This window comes from Pelmatolapia mariae, linkage group LG4 (assembly GCF_036321145.2).
Source record: "Pelmatolapia mariae isolate MD_Pm_ZW linkage group LG4, Pm_UMD_F_2, whole genome shotgun sequence".
Lineage (NCBI taxonomy): Eukaryota > Metazoa > Chordata > Actinopteri > Cichliformes > Cichlidae > Pelmatolapia > Pelmatolapia mariae.
Window position 1 is genome coordinate 32,792,374 of NC_086230.1, and position 20,366 is coordinate 32,812,739.

A 20,366-nucleotide genomic window follows, 5' to 3' on the forward strand; every position below is an offset into this window, starting at 1 on the left:
TTCTCTTTCTCTTCCTGCCCCTCTCGATTCCGAGGCCTCTGATGTTTCTCGATGTAAGACGAATGTCGCACAGAGGGTAAAAGAATGGCTTGCTTTGACCCACACCTGCCAGACCTCTCTGGATTTTTATTTATTTATTTTTCCTGTTTTCTTCGGTTTCGAATCCTCTCCTCGGATGTACAGGGGAAAAAAAGCTCTAGATTAGCTCCCAGTGCAGCCTTTTAAAAACCTCTCTCCAAACAGAAAGTAAATCCTTTCATTTTCTTCTTCTTTTTTTCCCAGGCTAAAATCTGCATTGTAGGAGGAGAGTGGTGAAAAGGGTACCAGACAGGCAGGTCTGCCCCCGGTTTCCCTCTTTGGCTGGGGACGGCACAGCTCGGCAGATCGACACCCCCGCCCTCCATTTATATGGGCCTCACGACTTTCCCCATAATGAAATATTCACAGGTCACTGGTTCCCTGAGAAATGATGGGGGTCAGTCAATTGCTTTTCAGCGAGTAATTTTCTCCCCCTTCAGACGGCCCTGCTTGTCGTGTTGACAGTCATTAGCGCAGGAGGAAGGCTGGATCGAAGCGCAAGTGTGACACTTGTCAGACAGTAGCAGTCTTTAGCTCCTCTGCCTCTCTTTTATTTCCCGCAACCTTTTCTTCTTCTATTTCATCTAGCTTTTATGCTCCTTTTTGTGCACCCTGCTGCTTTTCAGCTTGAAGTCAGTTGGATAAATCATGCCACTGCAGTTTTTTTCTTTCCATACATCTTCAGACTCCATTTTTCCTCTTTTCTTATTTTTTTTTTCCATCGATCCACCCGGAGAATTTCCTCCATGCTACTATGCAAAAAATAAGCTGGCTGTTGTCTTCTAAATGTCCCTTTTTGTGTAATAATTCACTCTGAAACGAGGCCATCAAAAGCCAATCAAAAGAGACACTTCAGATTTGGTGATTGGTGATTAGACCTCTGGAAATCCCAGGGAAAGTTTAGCCAAGGCTCTTTTTTCTTTATGACTTAGCCTGACCTTTAAAGATATTAACATTTGACATGATGAATGGTGCACAGAGGAGACAGAGACTTTTCCTATTAACCAGCTGCGGTGGAGGAGGAGGATCGCACTCTTTCCTCGGCCCTCCCCCCCTCTTCTCCCTGTCCTTAAAGGTGGAAAGAGAGAAAGGGAGTCACGTCAAGCGGTGACACGGTGTTTAAAACGATGCAGGAGTGGTTTGAGTGCTCTTTGCTGGTAAAGGCACCACAGATGGCGAGGCTGACCCCGAGGAAAACTCCAATTAGCTAACAGTAATGGCCGGGCCCGGTGCCTTGTATCTGCAGGCGGCCACAGCGCTGACCCTTAGGCCTCGCGTTCCCTCCTTCTGCTGAGATGTGATGGAGAGCTGCAGAGCAACCGTGGCAATCTGTTTCCATTGTGTCAGCTGCCACATAGTAGCACTGTATTCAGAGCCTCAGCACACACACACACACACGTCTGTGTACTCAGGTTGCAGCAATACATCCAGCTGATTCTGGTTTTTAAATAACCACTGGATGACACCAGACGGGCCTGCCTGATATGATGAGGGGATGTTGGATTGTATCATTACATATTACATAAATAAGGAGCTGGATCATTAACTGTAAAGAAGGGGGGGGGGGGCTGGCCCAATTTGGGGGTTGTTGTGGTTGTTAGCTAGAATGATGAAGGATCCCATAGGCAAGTGAAAGTTGGGACAAGTAGTTCTGCGTATATCCACATGCAGTGTAAAGATCTGCCTTTATCAGAGGCAACATGACTCCAAATTCTAACTTGCTGTATGTACTCTCCATGTAGGTTGTCTTGGCGTGAGTTTGCCTACTTTGGAGCCACCTCAAAGCTAATCCTTGAGCAGTTCCTTGTTGGAACTATTTTCTCTCTGCCTAACTACATTCGCCAGTCACTTACGTTTACCTCACGAGCACAAATCTCTCATCACGGGTAGATTTGTGCTTCCTTCCTTTGTGTAATCCAATCGTGATTTCTGGAAATCGAAACGTCGCTGCCAGGTTTTCTGTAGTTTCCTTTAATTCAAATGCAACAGCCAATATCACCAAGACACGGCGACTTGTGCTGAAACACTCCAGATGCACAAACAGCTCTACAGGCTGGAGGACAAACGTGTAAATTTGATTTCAGAGCAAACTGTCGCCTTAAAGAGGCTTGTGTGGCCTCGGCGAGGGTAACGGCGCTCCTTAAAAACCCTTTGCGATATAAGTGGATACTTGACAAGCCTCTGCAGTATACAAACAGCATCACAGCATAAGTGGTTCTGTCTGGTAATTTGGCCTAGAATTTCTTTTCTTTTTCTCCATTTGCATTAAACTTTTACGTGTTTTCTAAAACTTGGAATTAGCAGGATCGATCACTGTGCCGTGAGCAGTTTCTCCTTCTCCTCACTGGGCTCTGCGCCTTCTTTTCATCAGCATTATAGGCAAAAACAACCAGTTATTATACGCCGCACCACAAAGCATCTCACGCAGAGCCATTTATTACCTTGTCCATCATCATGTCTGTAGCAGTCAGGCTGTCGTGAATGGATCACAACAGTTGAGTGTTTGGACACTTTCTCTTTACCATCCTTCTGTCGCACGTCACATTCTTTCATTACGGCGCAGTTAGCTCTTTCATGTGGATGCAGAGCCGCACACAAGCGACGCATTATTTTCCTTTTGAAAGCGTTTCGCTTTCTGATTTCCAGCATTTTTCAAAGTCTCAAATCCTTGATTGGGTGGCTGAATAAAGAAGAATGCAGCTGCCTCTTTTTCCATAATTTAAATCAATGTTTGTAAGCCACTGGTTTTAGGAGCAAATTCCTCACACTTTGTCCTCAACTGTAGTAATTTCCCCCTGAATAAAAACATGACAACTTTATTTATTTAATTCTTTGGCTGCTTGTTTATTCATTCATTACTTTTTTTTCTCCCCCCATTCGACCCATGTTTGCTGAGTGTGCAACCTCTTTTCTAGGCATCGCCCTGCGGTGCTCTCACACACTCGTGCATGTTAACTCTCGCTGCAGTCTCGGTTTTCCGCTGATGGCTTAGCAAGCAGCTCAGTTAGGGGATAAGTGCTTTGCTGAAGGGCACGTGGGTTGGAGATGGTAACTTGGAGGAAAGTTAATTTAACTGCCAACACTTGGCGCTTGCAGCCAGTGTGAGGAATTATATTCAGCAGAGGAATTTTCACTCTAAATTTCAGGTTCCTGCTCCCACTGATAAAAAAAAAAAGTATCTCTAAGAGATTTGAAGGCATACACTTAATGAAAGGTGTTTGAATGAGATGCCATATAAGAATACAGCAAGTTAAAGGTTTGTTTTCTTCACTTTTTCTGGCTTCATTTCACTAAACTGCACTTTTTAGTCCTAAATGTTGCATCAGTTTGGGACTATTATCAGCGGCGGATTAATACACATCTTCCCAGGACAGTGTGTTAACAGGAGACAGAGTGAATTACAGTCAGAGCATTGCATTTAAAAATATCAGCATGCTTATGTTTAAGAGTAGCTGCAGCGCTCTTTATTGCAGCCTCCTTCGTGTTCTTCACTTTGTGCATTTTCTTTTAAATGAACGGAGAAGCTGCCCCACGGTTCACGTGGAAATATCACTCTGCAGTTTGGCCTCTGTGTCGGTTCAGAGGCAAAAAAAAAATAGCTGCTGGGATTCCTGTTATTACAAACTTTCTACTTAAAAATGAGTGGTGAATAATTAGGAAAGATATATTTCTGCTTCTGCATCTCTATTTTTGTATCTCTTCTCCTTTTTTTCCCTCCTTCCGTCTCTTTCTCTCGCTCCGCTGAGGGGGCAGATGTTTATAAAGAGAAGATATTGCAGCGCAGCAAAGCCAAACGTTCAGCCTCGATCAGAGAGCACAGCCGTTCAAAGATGGTTTGATCTTGTTTAGATTTTGATAAACACGACCAGAATGTGAGCACTCTTTCATATTACAGTATGTCTAAGTGTATGTGTCTGCTCTGTGTGTGTGTGTGTGTGTGTGTGTGCGCAGATTATTTTACATGTAAACACAGGACCTGCTGTGCATCACTATTACTGCTTATGTCAACATGTAAACATTGCACGGCATCAATCTTGCACTCAGCACAAGTGGACAGAGCTATTATGTTAAAAGCCCATTTGCCCAACATATTCTTACCAAAAATGGCCTCTCGCAGTGGGAGGAGTCTCAACCAGCGAGTACTGATAAGCTCATTGATTGATTGATGGTCCCTGGTGATTTATCAATTCATCTCAGTTCCAAATGAGCTGCGAGTGCTTTCCTGCCCCGAGGAAAACAACCACAAAACCGCACAAGCCCCGTAATGAGAATTCGCCAACTTATTTTGTGCCGCACGGCGCCATGTACGTTCCCCCTTCGAATCTGATCTTTTCTCTTTTTTTTAAGAGAGAGAGGGAGAGGCGCAGTTTGAAATTGAAAATGAAAATTGTTGCACGGTGTTGTGCTGGGAGATTTAGAGAAAGATTCAGTCAGGCAAAGCACCTTACCCGATCACTGTACAAAGTCAATCTCCTCCTCCCGAGGTTTCAGGAAGAGTTTCAGAGCGTCCTTAGGTAGTTAAAAGTGCATCGACTGTGGATGGGCTGGTGGGATGTGTAGATTAATGCAGTGGAAAGCCATCCCTCAAAGTGCTTAGAATAATTAGAGTCAGGCTTCCAACAGAATGGGCATGTCACTGGAGGAAATTGTATTTTTATTTACTGTGTCGGGTCTCCCTTGGCCTCCCTCTCGCTCTGTCTCTGCCTCTCTTCATTTGTACGGCAGTGGCGGCGGCGGCGGCGGCGGCGCTCCGTATTCAGCAGCCGGGCGTTTCTCAAAGTGTCTTAAAGGTGCTGTCAGAGCGTCGTGATGCATCTCCTGGATTTGTACGTCTGCGCGTTCCCACACGTGGGCGCGCACCATTTGTATTCCACGCCTGCATTTGCATTCAGGAGTGGATCCGAGTTCTGTAGGTGTGCATAATCACGTGTGTTTCCACAGCTCACAACCATGTATGTAAATCTGCGGCATTAGCATGTGTTTGAGCCTTGAAGCAGGCCCTTTATATGAGGGCGCGTGGTTTTCATTATGTTTATGTACAGCGGTGGAAAGTACCCTGCACATAGGCAGGGTAAGGGCTCGAGTAAAGATTTAAGGTACTTGTACTCTACTCAGACAGTTCCATTTTATGCTACTTCACTTAATTCACTTTATTTCAGAGGAAAATATTTTTTTACTCAGTTCAGTTTCATTTATACAGCGCCAAATCACAACAACAGTCTCCTCGAGGCCTTATATTGTAAGGTACGCTCTACAATAATACATACAGAGAAAAACCCAACAATCATATGAGCAAGCACTTTGGCGACAGTGGGAAGGAAAAATCCCTTTTAACAGGAAGAAACCTCCGGCAGAACCAGGCTCAGGGAGGGGCGGGGCCATCTGCTGCGACCGGTTGGGGTGAGAGAAGGAAAACAGGATAAAGACATGCTGTGGAAGAGAGACAGAGATTAATAACAAGTATGATTCAATGCAGAGAGGTCTATTAACACATAGTGAGTGAGAAAGGTGACTGTACTCCACTACATGTTTGTGAGAACATCAGTTAGTAGCTCACATGCTACAGATCATTGTGTAAGACTACATATATATATATATATATATATATGTATATATATATATATATATATATACATATATATATATATATGTATATATATATATATATATATATATATATATATATACATGTGTGTATATATATATATATATATATATATATATATATATATATATATGTATATATATATATGTATATATATGCATATGTATATATATATATGCATATTCACCATAAATGAGTTGCTTATAAACGTGATACTGACATACAACAGACATTGTCCTCTGTGGCGTTCTGTTAGTAAGAGAGGAAGCTGTGGTACATGGATTATGAACTTAAAGAAAACTATTTCCCAGTCCATGTTTCTTTTTATTCCCTAACTGTACCACAGTAGCTTTACACGACTCACAGTTCAAATTAATCCTCTTTTATCTTATACCCGGCCTTCAGTTCATTCACCAACAGAGGAAACCAGCTGTTGTAGCTCGTCTCCCTTTATGGACAAAAAATACACGCAGCAGTTTGTATTAATAATAAGCTGACTTTATTATTTGAAACTATGTTCAATATTAATTAATTCATACATGACAGAAAACAAGGGAAAAAAACAACAGTTTCATTGTAATTACACTTCATGTTATGGTCTGTTCATATGTAACAAAACATAAAAGCGCACGTTTTAAAAACATCCGACTAACTCTTAATTAGGTTCAAGTTAAAGCGCGTTCCGCCTCGCTCATTCACCAACAGTTTGAAACGTAGCACATTAAAGTTGTAACTGTAACACCTCCAGAGTTACTTTTATTGCTTATGACCGATTTACAAAACAGTTATTACAGGTACAGATTCGTGCAGATTAATACCTCAGTAAGTACTTTATTATAATAACAAAAACCAAAGTTCGTATTTGTATATTAACGTGCATGCATTCTAATTTATTTTGGTCACTTTATAATCTTTGTAAAAATAATAAAAATCTCATTTTGATCGAAGCTGTGCAGCGTAGTGGCCACAGGTTGCACGCTCCCTTTAACAAACTGCTCACTTTGGAATGATGGCGAGAACAATACAAAACATAAGCTACTACATAAAAACATATCATCAGATTATGACGCATTATGCGCTGTTAAAGCTTTAATTACCTGATGGTAAAGTACTTAACTGAGCTCCACCTGAAACATCTGCAGAATTAACCCGCTGAGACGCAGCCGGCCGAGCTGTCCCAGTACGATCCTCCTGAAGTCACGTGCTCCTCAAGGTGATGCTGTGATCTGCAGCCCTCGTACTGGCTTTAAAACCCAAAGCAATTGACGGCAAGTAAACAAATCTACTGTAGTTTTAAAAAAAGCTTTAAAATCTGCATCCTCTTTGTCACCAGCTATTTAAATTCTAAATGCAAACTCACCACCTACGATAATGCCCTTTCTTTCTGAGAAAAAGGATAACTTTCATTTGGAGATAGCACACTGTATTACCAAAACATGTTAAAACAGCCCATTTTAGCTTCAGGGTTAAACGATGGTTACACATTAAGGCGTCAGTAACAAAGAGTCCACTTTTCTTTTGTGTGCTTTTTAATACAGCGCATTCTTAGATAATGTTCTTATATTGATTTTTATACATTGTAGTATTGCTGCTGTATGTCTGCTTCCTCCGGGCCTGCTTGTGTGTGAGTGTGTGTGTGTTGGCTTGCACACTAAAGCGTTAAGGCATTCCCCATCTCAGTGCAGTGGACGCTGGCGGACAGCGAGGCGGGCCATTGATAAATTGATCAGAGTGAAATTGTGGAGTAGTGAGACATGCTCTGAATCCCTCCCCCATCGCCACACATCCCACGCGCACACAGACACCTCAGCTCTGGCATCAATTATTGTGGATTGCGTGGTTGACAGAGTGTAAACCAGGTGCCAGCCCTCAATCCAATTAAAGAGATTTAATTGGAGAAAATAAATGGAGTGTGTCCACAAAGTGCTCGCTTACCCACATTTAGTAGATTTTTTATTTTTTTTTACCTTTTTCAAAAGCAAGGTTTTGTTTATGAAAGACCGGCCGAATCTAATAAAGCCTCAAGGCTGTTGCTTTTCCCAGACTGCCTTGCTCCACAGGTCAGTAATGCAAACAATCCAATTTCTCCAGTGTGAGAGCAGTACTGGCATGTAGAAATGGGATTATTATCTAAAATGGGCCCAGCAGGTGTTTCTGTGACACAGTGTAATTTAGGGAAGGTGATAGTGTTTCCACATGGCCCGTGCTTAAATTCCCAAAGATGCCTTTAAAAAATATCTAACAAATAAGTTGGGAAATCTGCTACTCTGTCCTGTTAGCAGTTTTACCAGAGAGCACGCTGTTTCTCGAACTCATTTCCCGGGGATCCCGCGCCTATAAGACGGCAGCCATCGCAGTTTGAGGAGTTCGTCGAGCTAAAGAGAGGCGTCTGAATCGGTCAGGTGGAGCTCACGGCGGTCCCAACTTTTCCGCACCGAGCTCTTTTCTATCCAAATTTGTCCCCGGGGATGAGAGAGAGTGTAGCTCGTTCCCGTCGCCAGCCCCCTCCCCGCCACCTCGACTCCTCACAAGGGACAGACATGCATAATTCAGGATTGTTATCTGTCTGCTGCTAACCCCTTTCTTCCCCCATATGCACACACACACACACAGATCTGCAATGAAACAGTCTGACTGCACATCAATGATTCACCAGACAGCACCCCCTACCACGCAACCCCCCTCTCCGTTGAGGGAATCATATGGAGCCGACAGGGACTCCACAGGCATGCAACTTCCTATAATTGGAATAAAAAAAAGAGGCGAGCGGGGGAAATGCTGCATCAGGGATCTGCGAGAGTGGCATAGGTGTTCAAACAGCCATTCAGCAGTGTCAACCGGCAGATGGGCGACTGGCTGCATGCGCTGGCCCACTCGTTAGCCACCAGCAGAGGAATCAGGCGAGACGTCGAGGCGACGAGGGTTTTAAAGAGGGGGAATGACTTCAGAGTTTGGATTCATCTCTCTGAAGACGACAGATTTTAACTCTGCGAAATGCAGTGGCGGCGGGACTGGAGACGGCTGCCTTCGCCTGCCTCCCAGCTTCCCGCTGCGAGCATCGCTGTTTCCCCGAGTTACCCCGCCTCTTTATCCTCCGACTCCTCTCTCTCACCACACTCACCTTTTCTCTTTCTTAAACATCACAGGAGCAAATCAGCAGACAAGTGATTGTACAAGTTTTCTCAAGCTTTCAGGAATTACCACCATTTCATCATGGATAATCACAGTTAATAACCCTTCTCATTAAGGAGACGAGAATCACGGGTCATTAATATTGTTAATATCTTCTCCCTTTTCCTTCTCTTCTATCCCCCCTCCTCTCTCTCTGCATGCCAGAGGGAGTGGAAACAAAAGGATGACTAAAAAAGAGCTTAGCGCGACAGTGATTAACCGATCGGGGTAGATGGACTGTGATGAATCAAAGTTATCTCTCAAATCTTAATAACTGGAATTAGCCCCTGATTAGATGAGCTTTGGCTACAGTGGGGAGTAGTCGGCTTTTTCACTTCAAAGAATCCCGCCCATGTAAACCTGTCCCTCCTTCCAGTGCAGAGCAAAGACAAAAAAAAGGAGAGCGAAGGATTCAACGAGGCAAATAGGCCAACGGAAGCTGGAACGATATGCAAATACAACGGGAATCGCAGCAGAGCAAAGGGAATAAAGAGATAACATGAGAGACGCCGTTACACCTGTTCTCCTCCCAGAATTCAGCCGTTTATCTCCCCCTTTTCCTAACATGCTTGGGGTCCACGGGGAGGTGTCAGCGTCTCCGTGACAGGGTCATAATGACAGTGGCGCTCTCCTTCATTTGCATATGTTTGCCATTGTCACAGCGGTCAAGGAATGTCATGTCGAGATTCCTGCATGCTTAAGTAATGGCATTTTGTCCTCACGAGGAACTCTGGCCCTGGTATCATAACCCCCGCCTGTGAAAATGGAAAAAAATTAAAAAAGGTAGTGAATTAACATGACAATCAAACCAATGTTGGCATTTCTATCCCCACTAGAATCTGGAAAAACGCTCATCTGCCGTCTGAAGAGCAACCCCTGGCGTGACGATTGATTTGCGGGTTTGTATGACCAGAATGACAGAACATCCCGCCGTTCAGTTATCGGTTTTCATTCGGTTCAGGTCTTTACCTTTGGTGATCAATTGCAATCTCAAAGCAGCTGTTCAGTAATGGAATATGTACGTCGATTTCACTTTGTTCTGACAACTTTAAAAGAACAAAAAAAGAAGTAGATGAAAAAGTTCTTTGGTGTGTTTCTGACGAGGTCAAACGGGCACACCGTCTGCTCCCCGTTAATAAACGAGTCTAAACACAAAACTTTGATGAATCCCACAAGTTAATCCAAATTTTGACACCCAGTGCGGAGTAATTAGTCCCAGATGTAAATATCTGTTATGCAACAAAAGCGGCAACGGCACTGAAACAGACAATTATCTCCTCTTACGGCGTTGGCAAAACGCTACGAGTCTAACCATGTGTAACTGATGGCTTTTTCACAGGGCCTCCGGGCTTATTTGGTCCTTTCTCTTTCTTTTTTTATTTATCTGCATTTTTACCACGCAGCGCCCGAGCCCAGACAGCGCCGTGGCTGCGGCAGACAGGTTCATTACATGTCACAGGAGTTCAAAGTGATCCTCTGTCTACTCTGTTTATTAAGTGGTGCTCCGGCGTCTCTGAGGTATAGTAACGCTCGCAGTCGCACCGCTAAGAGCAGTCCCATCTCGGTGCGGGGCTCTGCGTGCGGCGCCACTGCTGCAATGTAATGAAGAAATCAGCAAGGGATTGGGGAAAATGAACTCTCCTTCTAATACCTTCATCCGAGGCCGTGAAGCAAATAAGTGCTCCCAATAACAAGGAAAAATCATGTTAGAGCGGATGAAACATATGTGACACGTGAAAACGATTAAGGCTCTTGGAAAAGCGCGGCAGGAGCGCGCGCAAAATCTAAATTGACTCGGACACGGGGCGAGGAAGCCGAGTGTTTATTTTCGTGAATTGATTTTTGCACAAATGAGATGGAAAAATGGGAAGATGGGAGTTTGCAGGGGAGGAAATGTGAGACAAAACAATAACCCACTCCCCAGCCCATTTGAAATCATAAACCTACTGTAGTTGTGAGGAGGACCAGGGTTTGGCTGTGCTGGGGGTGTGATGTGAATCTGCATTAAATTGGGCTGCTTCTGCAATCTCCCTGCTCACTCTCTCCCTCACTCTCTCTCCCGCTCGCTGTAATTGGTTGACTTGGGGGAGGGGAATAGCCATTGCACCAAATACGTACCTCATCACGAGAAGCTCTGCTGAAGGTGTTTTGTTGTTGTTGTTGTTGTTTACCTCGTCTTAGTTTCTCCTTTCCAGCACACCTTGGATTCAGTGTGTGGCATGTGGTTGTAATTAACACATGCCGCAGCCTCTGGTGAGTGTTAACAGAGAAACTTGGAGTAAGATCATGTGGCTCATCTAATTAAAATGGACCCAGCTAGACAGCCTTTATTTATGCGCCTTCGAGACAAAATGAATGCCAGTTGCCTGTGGAAATCATCTCAGGCCGTCTTTTCGCCTGCCTGCCTGACTGTCTGCGAGCGGGGCTACAATTAACCGAGCATCAGCGGCAGAGCGGGGGGACAACAAGAGGCTTTCATGCAGCTGGCTGAAAACCACTCAGTGTTTCGTTTGTGTTGCATCAACCGATTGGCCTCCGCCGAGCTGCGTTTCGCTTCTCACGATAAACCGCGCTCGGGTTCGTGCCGTGACGGCCGCGTGGGATTTGTCACAAGTTTGCCACTGTCACCGTGAGCCAGTCATTAAAAGCAAATGAGCATTTTTCTAGAGAGGAATGCTCGGCGCATGAGCTTTTAGATGGCACAGGAACCATTTTCAGGCACCGAAAAGCTTTAAGGTTCGCTTTAAAAAATGTTATGTCATCTGTAATCTGACAAAGAAAAGTTGCTTGTGTATGTTTTCCGTGAAGGAATGAGGCGGCAGAGCTGTATGCTAAGTATTCACGCTGTTTGGGTTATGCAAAAGCGCTGCCGAGCTCTTCATAAATCTGCTTGAATTGCTTAATGTATAGAGTGGGGAGGAACATTTCTTGCTTCTTTAGACTATTAGCGTAGTACAGTAGGAAGCGAGTAACGTAGAAAGGCATCTGCTGAAAAATGATCCAGGCTGTGTGTGACGGAGCTGAAGCCATAAAGCTGCCCACTCCATCACGGCTCCTATCGCTGAGATTGATCAGCCCGCTCCCATTTGAGTGATTTCCCTCCGGATTCAATGCAACGCAATTAGTCGCCCGCCGTATTTTGCCTCCGCGCTGCTCTTTGACCCTCCATCGCACGTATGAGTCAGAGCAGCACTCTGCCGTTATGAGTTCCTCCTAACAGCTCCTGTATTTGCACAGCTCGTCTCCTCTCGGCCTCTCAACACCGTCCCTGCGAGCGCCGCTAAAGAGGATCACGGGTAGCTGGCGAGCGGCCAAGCCCTTGTACCTGCTGAGATGGAATATAGCCTTGACCGTCCACACCGGGGTTAACAGCGAAAGCCTCTCGTCTCTGGCTTTCTGAGCACCGTGCACCGGGATTTTGTGCCAGACTGACAGCCTCGGCGGTGGGCATCGCCACAAGGCCTTCCTCTGACCCCTTTGGCTCCTTATGCTGACTGTAAAAACAAAACTCCGCTCCAGAAGTGATCTCCTTAAGTAAGGGTTTCCAATCCAATTTTACACGAGGAGAGTGCTTAAGATAAGACATAGTGTTTTTTATTGTGCTCTTCAGTAATAGGAGTAGAAAGGGTGAAAGGAGAGATGGGGGGAAAGAGGAATGGAAAGGATGGGAGATCGATAAAGGCTGCTCTCTCCGGTTGCCTTTATTCTTCGTCGCCGTGCCCGTGGAGATGAGGTTTAGGCGGCTCATGGCTGGAGGCCATGTGGGGAGGGCATTAAAGTGTCGCAAAGGGATCTTTTCTCATAAACAGGCCTGCAGGTAGAGAAACACTCACCAGGATCCTGGTCTAACAAGCGCTCATTCGGAGCCATAACGAACAGCAGCCTCTTCCGAGGGAAAGGGATGTGCTGCGTACCTGCCTGGTTTGTCACAGATGACTTTTCATTAGGCGCCGTGGACGTTTGCCGGGGTCCGCTCGGCCCCAGCTGAAAGGGCGTGTGGTCGCGCTGGGACGAGCACAACTCCCCTGATTTGCGTGGGCCTTTCTTCTTCTCCCAGTTCATTTCCAGTCGAATAACTCGTTTGTCACTTACATCAGAGGAAGGCGAAGATCATACGAGAGCCAGCGCTACTTTGTGTTTCACTAATGAGCCCTGTTCTCTCCGCCTCCTTGCTTTTTGCCTTGCTGCCCTTTGAAACGGCAGCGACGTGGTGCTACAACACTTTAGTAGTTTTCTTTCGCCGATCCCGAGCTCCGGGCTGATGTGCTGTTTGTGTGTCACTTGGCTCTGTCTCAGTCCTTCGCACTTGTTTAAAGCTCAAATGGCAGCAGACCTGACACATATACACTGGCCTGTGTGATCTGTGAATGCAACGATTCAGATTGTGTCCCCAGCTCAGAGGAACACTTTAAGGCAGATGATAGTTTAACAAGTTTAGTGGAACGTGTCGCGGCTAACGCAGCACTAAAGCGCGAGAAAGGGAAAAAAAATGTCCCTAAACTTAGGAACTGTCAAGTAAATAGCCAAGGAAATAACAAACAAGAAACTAAAACCAGAAGCTCCTCTCGCAGAAAGAGTACACTGAATAAGGAACTTTAAAAAAATGTCATGTTGTTAAGGAAGAGTTTTATTTCAGGAGCAGGAGGATCCGCAGCAAATAAGCTGTAAAAATACAGTCAGCACCACCTGCTGATTAATGCCATAGTCCACACAAAGTGATTTGCCTACATTCAGAATATCACTTTAAGAAACACCGACTTTCCAAATCTTAGGCACTCTGTCATGTTCGTTCCAGCGTAGTTACCTAAACGGTTTAAGCTGAACGTAATTTGTTTCCAGGCTTCCAGGACGCTGCTGCGTGTACCACTCTGCTGGATTGGCATCTAATTGTTATTAATGGCAGACAAGAACAACAATATTTTTTATCTTCAATTTTCTTTTCAGCATGTAGAGCGTCATTTTTCTTGCTTTATCGATCAACTAATAGTAAATTAAGAGAACCCACCTGTTCACATGGGGGACCCGAAGGAACGTAGCATCAGTGGGGGGGAGTTTGAGTAATGCAGTCAGACCTGTAAGGATTTGTGTAATTTTGCTTGCGTGCATCGCCACCATGTTTGACAGATGATGCGGTTTGCTTGGGATAATGAGCGCTTCCTCTCCTTCCTCGTGCTCTTCTTGTTCCCTCGCTCATGCACACATTCAGCTGGAACTATGTTCTTAAATGTTCCCAGTAAACTCCAACCTGAGCTCATCTACGTTCATGAAAGCGTCTCTCGACTCTGACAAGGACACGCCTACTTCCTGTAGAATCTTTTGGATTTGGTATTTCTTTCATTTTGCTGACCGTGCTCGTTCATAAGCACCGCTTTATAGGAATGCACCAAACTGTGGCCTCTCTTAAAGTTCCTGCAATCATTGCAATTACTCTAAGCAGTAAAACATGCACGTCGTACACAAAAACAAACAAAATGTGATCCAGTGCAAACACCTGATTGGCTGCGATTCAGTGAGTCACAGGGTGGCGCTGCATTGTAGTGTGGCACAACCTTTTTGCCGCATGCCTCTGCATATTGCTGCAGCCTCTCCTGTGCCAATGCAGGCATCTCATTGAAAACTAATGAGGACTCAGTGTTTTATTCTAACAGCCTAAAGGTGCCACCATATACTGGATTAAAGCACAAGTAACCCAAGGAGCATAATGAGGTTTCCTACAAAAGAAAAAACGGGAGCAAAGATTTGTCCTTAAGTCGTGGATCTAATCTTTACACGACGACGCTTTCCCGATCGTGACAGCGGACACTTAAATTGCACTTGGTAAATTCTTAAAAACACAGATCAGGATACAAGTCCCGACAGTGGCTAAAATAAAAGACGGAGCCGAAGCTTTGATCCCTTTAATGACACGGACGGCGTTTGATGTACAAACACAGCACCTCCTTGTTTCCGAGCTTCCTGTCTCTGCCGGACTGTTGACGTGTCGACAGCTTGCACGGGCTGGTTAAAAGGAGGACACAGGATCTGGTAGTACATTCAGCTGTCATACCAGGAGGTGCATCCTCTTTTTTTTTTTTTTTTTTAGGTAACCAACCCCATTCTCCTTTAAAATGGGTGCTTAGAAGTTGAAAATTGCCAACATCAAGAGCTTCCTTGAATTAGGATGCCCTGCAATGCAAGTGTGTTATATAATGCCATGACTGGAGGGAGAGGAAAAGTAGAGCACAGGGGTAGAGATTAAAAAACTTTCTGCATAAAAAGAGAGGAGGGAGGAAGAGATGAGCATAAAAGGGAAAGGGGGGAGGGGAGGGGGATCGAGGGAGAGACAGAGGAGATAGAAATATAGCGTAATGAAAAAGAGAAGGGGGGATTAGGTCAGGCAGGAGTGAGGGTTCACTCCTACAGCAGGAGCAGCCTTTAGGCCTGGCAGGCTGCAGGAGGCTGGTCAATCCTTCGGCTCTCTCAAGGCTTCTCTCTTTTTTCATTTAGATAATGGAGCATTTCCTTAATTGGCAGAGCGCAGTTTAGGCCGGGGTTTGTTTGCCAACACGTCAGAGCAGAATTATTTCCACTACATTTACAGCATAGTGTTGCTCGGCTCTCTCATTAAAACCGCAGGCTCCTCCTGCCCAGATAGGGTTTTCTTTGGAAATCTACAGGAGGCGGCCGAGTAGCAAGGAAGAAGAAAACACATTTATCTACCATCACACCATCCCTAGTCAGCTTGTCAAGAAAGACAACGAAACTTCTCGATCTGTTTACCGTTATTGTTTTTCTCCAATCATAAAGACTTACTTCTGGTGCTTTTTTGCCTCCTTTCTTATCGAGAGACTTATGCGTCGAGCTCGCATGATCTGTATCTTTAAATTTGATTGAGGGTATTTGCAGGGGGTGTTATTGGATTTCGGCGTTATTGTCTCACCTTTTCCCTCTGTGTTTTTTAATGTTGGGATGGATATCCGCTCCAGCAGCACTGATCTCACCGTTCTGCTCATTAGTCTGGATTCGCAGACCTCGGTGCTTCGTAACAATAAGACACGCACTTCTGTAGTCCAGCCATTACCGAGTTTAACAATGTGCACCAGCCAGAAAAGTCCATTATTTCTGCAGCTCATCATCTCAAGCATCCATACGAGACAAAGGGTCTGTGAAACTGCTTCATTGCAAAGAGCCATCTATCACTTAAGTCAGGAGCAGAGACTACAAAATACACGTGGAACAGATAGCGCAAACCGAGCAGGAAGCATATGGATGGATCAGAGTTATACAAAGGGCGCGTGCTGCTAGTGGCAGGGCTCTGCAACTTTATATATATATATATGAGTATATCCCCGTCGGACTCAGCCGGCTCACCCTTACCTTTGTAAGACTTCACAAACACAGACGTAATCGATTCTCGGTCCAGTTCCTCCGAAATTCTCTTATTAGTTTGTGGTCAGTCGTACTGCGTTGAGAAAACGTAGGCCTACATCAGTTTTTAGTGTCGCTGCAACTGTTTTATGATCACAGAGTATAAACTCAGGCTTGCATATAATGCAGGTGTGCCATGCCATTGTCTTGCAATGTGCAGCTGTCTAAAAAATCTAAGTGATAAGCTTGGGAGGGTTGATTTCAATGCATGAGATTGTTCGGTGCAACTTCCTATTTTTTTTTCTTTTAAAGATAAAGCATCAACATCCAGGTCTCGACTGTCTTAACCATGTGTGCAAACAGATCCCTTTAAGTTAAAAAGCATGAGCGTGTTCATTGGGTGTTACGTAGGTGTAGAACATACATAACATAAGTTTGTTTCTGGGTCTGAAAAATGCCAGAAACCTGGGTTCTTCCCATTTTATTGATATGCAGCAATAAAGCAGTCTGCTTTGAGGTAGGCCAATGGGGTGATTGACAAGTAGCTACTGTACGAGAGTGCAGAGTTCTTGGTTTGTCAGTCAGATCCACTCATTGCTTGTGATGTCCAGTTTCAAAAAAACAAGACCAACAGAAAAAATGCTCAGAAAACAGTAGGCAACACCTTAAATTACGTTCAGTGACTAAGACTGTAAGTACCCTGTATTAAAAACTGAATTTCAAGGTATTTTATTTAAAATTACGTATTTTTGTAGCCAGGTGCACCAGAGGGTAACAAGTCAGATTTTTACAGGAGAGAAAGAAATAACTATCCTGTCAGCAGTTTGTTAGTAAATTTAAGTATCGCCTGAGGGAAAGGGGGCACAGTTATACTGTAAGTAATTTTAAGTACTGTGTAATTTCTCTGTAATTTTGCAGAAAAACAAACAATACTTCTGTCTTACATGTAAAGTATACTGTGCTCTTCAGACTGTTCACCATATTATGGAGTGGGTTAATCTCGCTTAACGTCCAGGGAGACGGTGTTTTTCAAAGTTATGTTCGAACAGTGATTGTGAAAGAAAAGAAACTTACACCTGGCTCATAATTATGAGGTCACATACTGTAGGCCTGCAAATTTTTATAGTATTTATTTTTGTATTGTAAGCTGGTAAGGGAGAATGGTCACATTTATATTAGTCAAATAAAAGTACAGCTGAATCACAGAGCTTTGGTCATGCACATTAACATGAAGAAAATTAAATAAAGATATAAAAAGGTTTAATCTGCCCTAAAGAGTAAAGCCAACTTACGCTGTAAGATGGGGAAATGTACGTAAAATTCTGACTCTGTGTCTTATTTTAGCATCAATATCTTTCAGTATTTGTATAGGTAATAATTTTATTGCATTTTCAAATAAAATACTCTGAAATTCTATTTAATGACAGGGGAATTACACCCTTAGTCCTGGGCTGTGATATAAGTATTACCAAACAGTAAAGCAGTCGGTAACTACATCCATCCTTTATCTACAGTTTATGAAAAACACTACTGACAGAGACATGTCTCTATTGACTAAAAGTACAAAAAGGTGCAAACAAATGCTTGTTCACATTGTTTTTCTCTGCTCACGATTTTTCGTAATCTAAAGAAGATTTTTGCAGATTTATTCCGTTTATTTAGCCAGAGGCCGTGCAAGCCTCGAAAATAAAACTGGGTGAATCTGAGATTTCAAGGCGGCAGAAACAGAATTAGAGAAAAGTAATGTTTCTAAAACTCTTTAAAAAAATCCACATGGTAACCGGAGACGGAAACAAAGACGGGGGTGGCGAAGAGCAAGAGAGCTCATAAAGCAAAAAGTATGAAAGTGGAGCTTGGAGAGGGAGCAGCTGCTGGTTTAACAGACCTGTCATTGAAATCAAAGGCCCTAATCAAAATTTTATCAATTAATTGATCTTTCCTCCTGTGCTTTGCCACAAGTGCAATTGAGATTCCCCATGACTCTTGCCCCTCCAACAGCAAGCCATGCTCTACAACATAAACTGTGTTCATTAGAGAAGATCAAGGATTTCTCTAATATGAGCTGAGATGTGATATGATGGCTGTTTCCCCCTGACTTAGTTGGTTTGCAGGACATCTCTCCCTGGTTGCCTTCCACATCACACCAGGGATCTTTGCGCTTCTTTCATGCTGGTTTTACAAGTCAAACAACCTACTTTAAGTTTAATTTTAACCGTAGTTCTAACACCCATCTCCTGCTGTGTGTTTTCCACAGGGTAACCAAGAGGCCACCAACCCCCCAGAAGCGATGGCCCAGCCGTACACCCCAGCCCAGTACCCGCCTCCCCCACAGAATGGCATTCCCGCAGAGTTTGCGGCACCTCACCCGCTCCCGACGCAGGACTACACCGGGCAGAGCCGGGTGCCCGAGCACGCCATGACCCTCTACACGCCCACACAGACGCACAGCGAGCCGGCCGGCACTGACAACAGCACGCCCGCCATCACCGCCACCACGACCGCACCGGTCAGTGTCCTTCACCACCTGCAAACACTGTTCTCAACACGCTGTCAGCAAGTAAAATATCTTCATATTATCTTTTTTTATCCGTATTATTATAACGTTACAAATGTCCGATTGTTCTTCTCGTGACTGGCTTCTTCCGTCTGCTTACCAGTGTGAGCGTAGCCAAATGCTGTGATTTCTCTCTACTCATTTCCTCTCCCTTGTTTCACTGAGAAGTAAGCCTATTGTTTAATATTCAGTCAATATTTACATGATCCGTCCTTGCCTGTAACTCTCGAGTTCTGCCCTCTTTGTATATTGACAGAAAAGTCTGTGTGCATGCAGGAAACTTTTTCAACAGATCCCAAATCACAGCATGTAAAGTCTTCAAACTTTTCGGCTCCAGTATAATACAATTTTGGAAGTAAATGTGGCCTTGACAAGCACGATTCAAATAACTGGAACCAAATAACATGTAACGTACAGAAAACTGAGGAAAAACTGGTGCAGTGTGGAGCATAAACTCTCATTCAGAAGCACAACCCCTTAAATCGCTGCAAATTAAACCTCATGTTTGACAGAAGAATAGTACAGCGGCAGTAAATCAGAAGTCAAACCTAAGAAATGGTCAAAACAAGATTGTAAAAATTGTTTAAAGCTTAAAAAACATCAGCCCAAACATCTCACAAATAATTAGGTCACTGGCAAGAAGTCAGCAGCATGACTGGATACATAAAAAGTATCCTAGAGAGGCTCAGTCTTTAGAAGGGAAGAAGGGGAAGATGATAATGTATCTCAGGAAAATACTGCAAAGAATTTAGCAATTTCGTTCTGTTATGTACCATAGATGATGAAAAGATTAAGAGCATCAAGAGAGATCTCTGTACGCAAGGGACGAGGCTGAAAACAATTTCATTTTCAATATTGTAATCTGCAATCTGCATTATAAACACATCTGATTCTGAGGTGCAAATCACTGCATGGGCTCAGGGGCACTTACACAGACCGGCGTCAGTGAATACAGCGCGGTGCTGCGGCCATAAATCCAAAAATCTACCATGCAGGGGAAACATGGTGGTACTGTAACAGCAGCAGAAGAACATATTAACATCATATATCACACACACGTTATGTGCATTTGTGTGTGATGAATGATGTTCAGCTAACAACGGATTTGTTGATAACCAGACACATGAATGAAAAAAGATCTGCCTTCCTCAACCGATCAAATAACTTCTACACTGGCTTCTTCTCTTTATTATAACGTGTGCTAAAGTGGTTCTTAGTGCAGGAGTTACATTTCCTTCATTACTGTCAGTGATTGTGATTGAATATTTCCCAAAGTTAGGAGTTTAAAGTGTATAAAGTAAGCTGCTATTGTGCAAACAAATGGGTTTTATTCCGCTGAAGCACACCTAACACTGAGTGGGTGTGTTGATGAGCAGCTGATGAGCTCAGAAATGAAGCTAACTCGCAACCCTAAAAGCTGCAGTTCTCCAAATGACCACTTGAGGCTGGCTCATGAAATATATGCATAATAAAAGATGGAGCTAAGCTTACCATAATTAGAAAACAGAACTAATTTGACCAAAATGAGTTCCTGAATCCATAAAATCTGCACGAGAGTGTTCACAGAGGTCACGAGAGAAAGCAGCTTCCAGTAGATGTTAGTAGGTCTAC

The 20,366-nt window shown here is 44.0% G+C and overlaps 1 protein-coding gene across 10 annotated transcripts in view; it reads left to right on the forward strand.

The window, feature by feature from the left end:
- The window catches only part of LOC134626544 (RNA binding protein fox-1 homolog 3-like), a 421,716-nt gene that overhangs the window by 353,113 nt on the left and 48,237 nt on the right, over positions 1 to 20,366 (forward strand). For 7 of the 10 annotated variants that reach the window (XM_063472459.1, XM_063472454.1, XM_063472462.1 and 4 more), the window contains one exon: positions 18,456 to 18,758. In XM_063472459.1, the coding sequence (XP_063328529.1) occupies positions 18,456 to 18,758 (303 nt within the window). The remainder of the gene's footprint in view (positions 1 to 18,455; positions 18,759 to 20,366) is intronic. The other 3 variants (XM_063472464.1, XM_063472460.1, XM_063472461.1) reach the window with 1 other exon arrangement.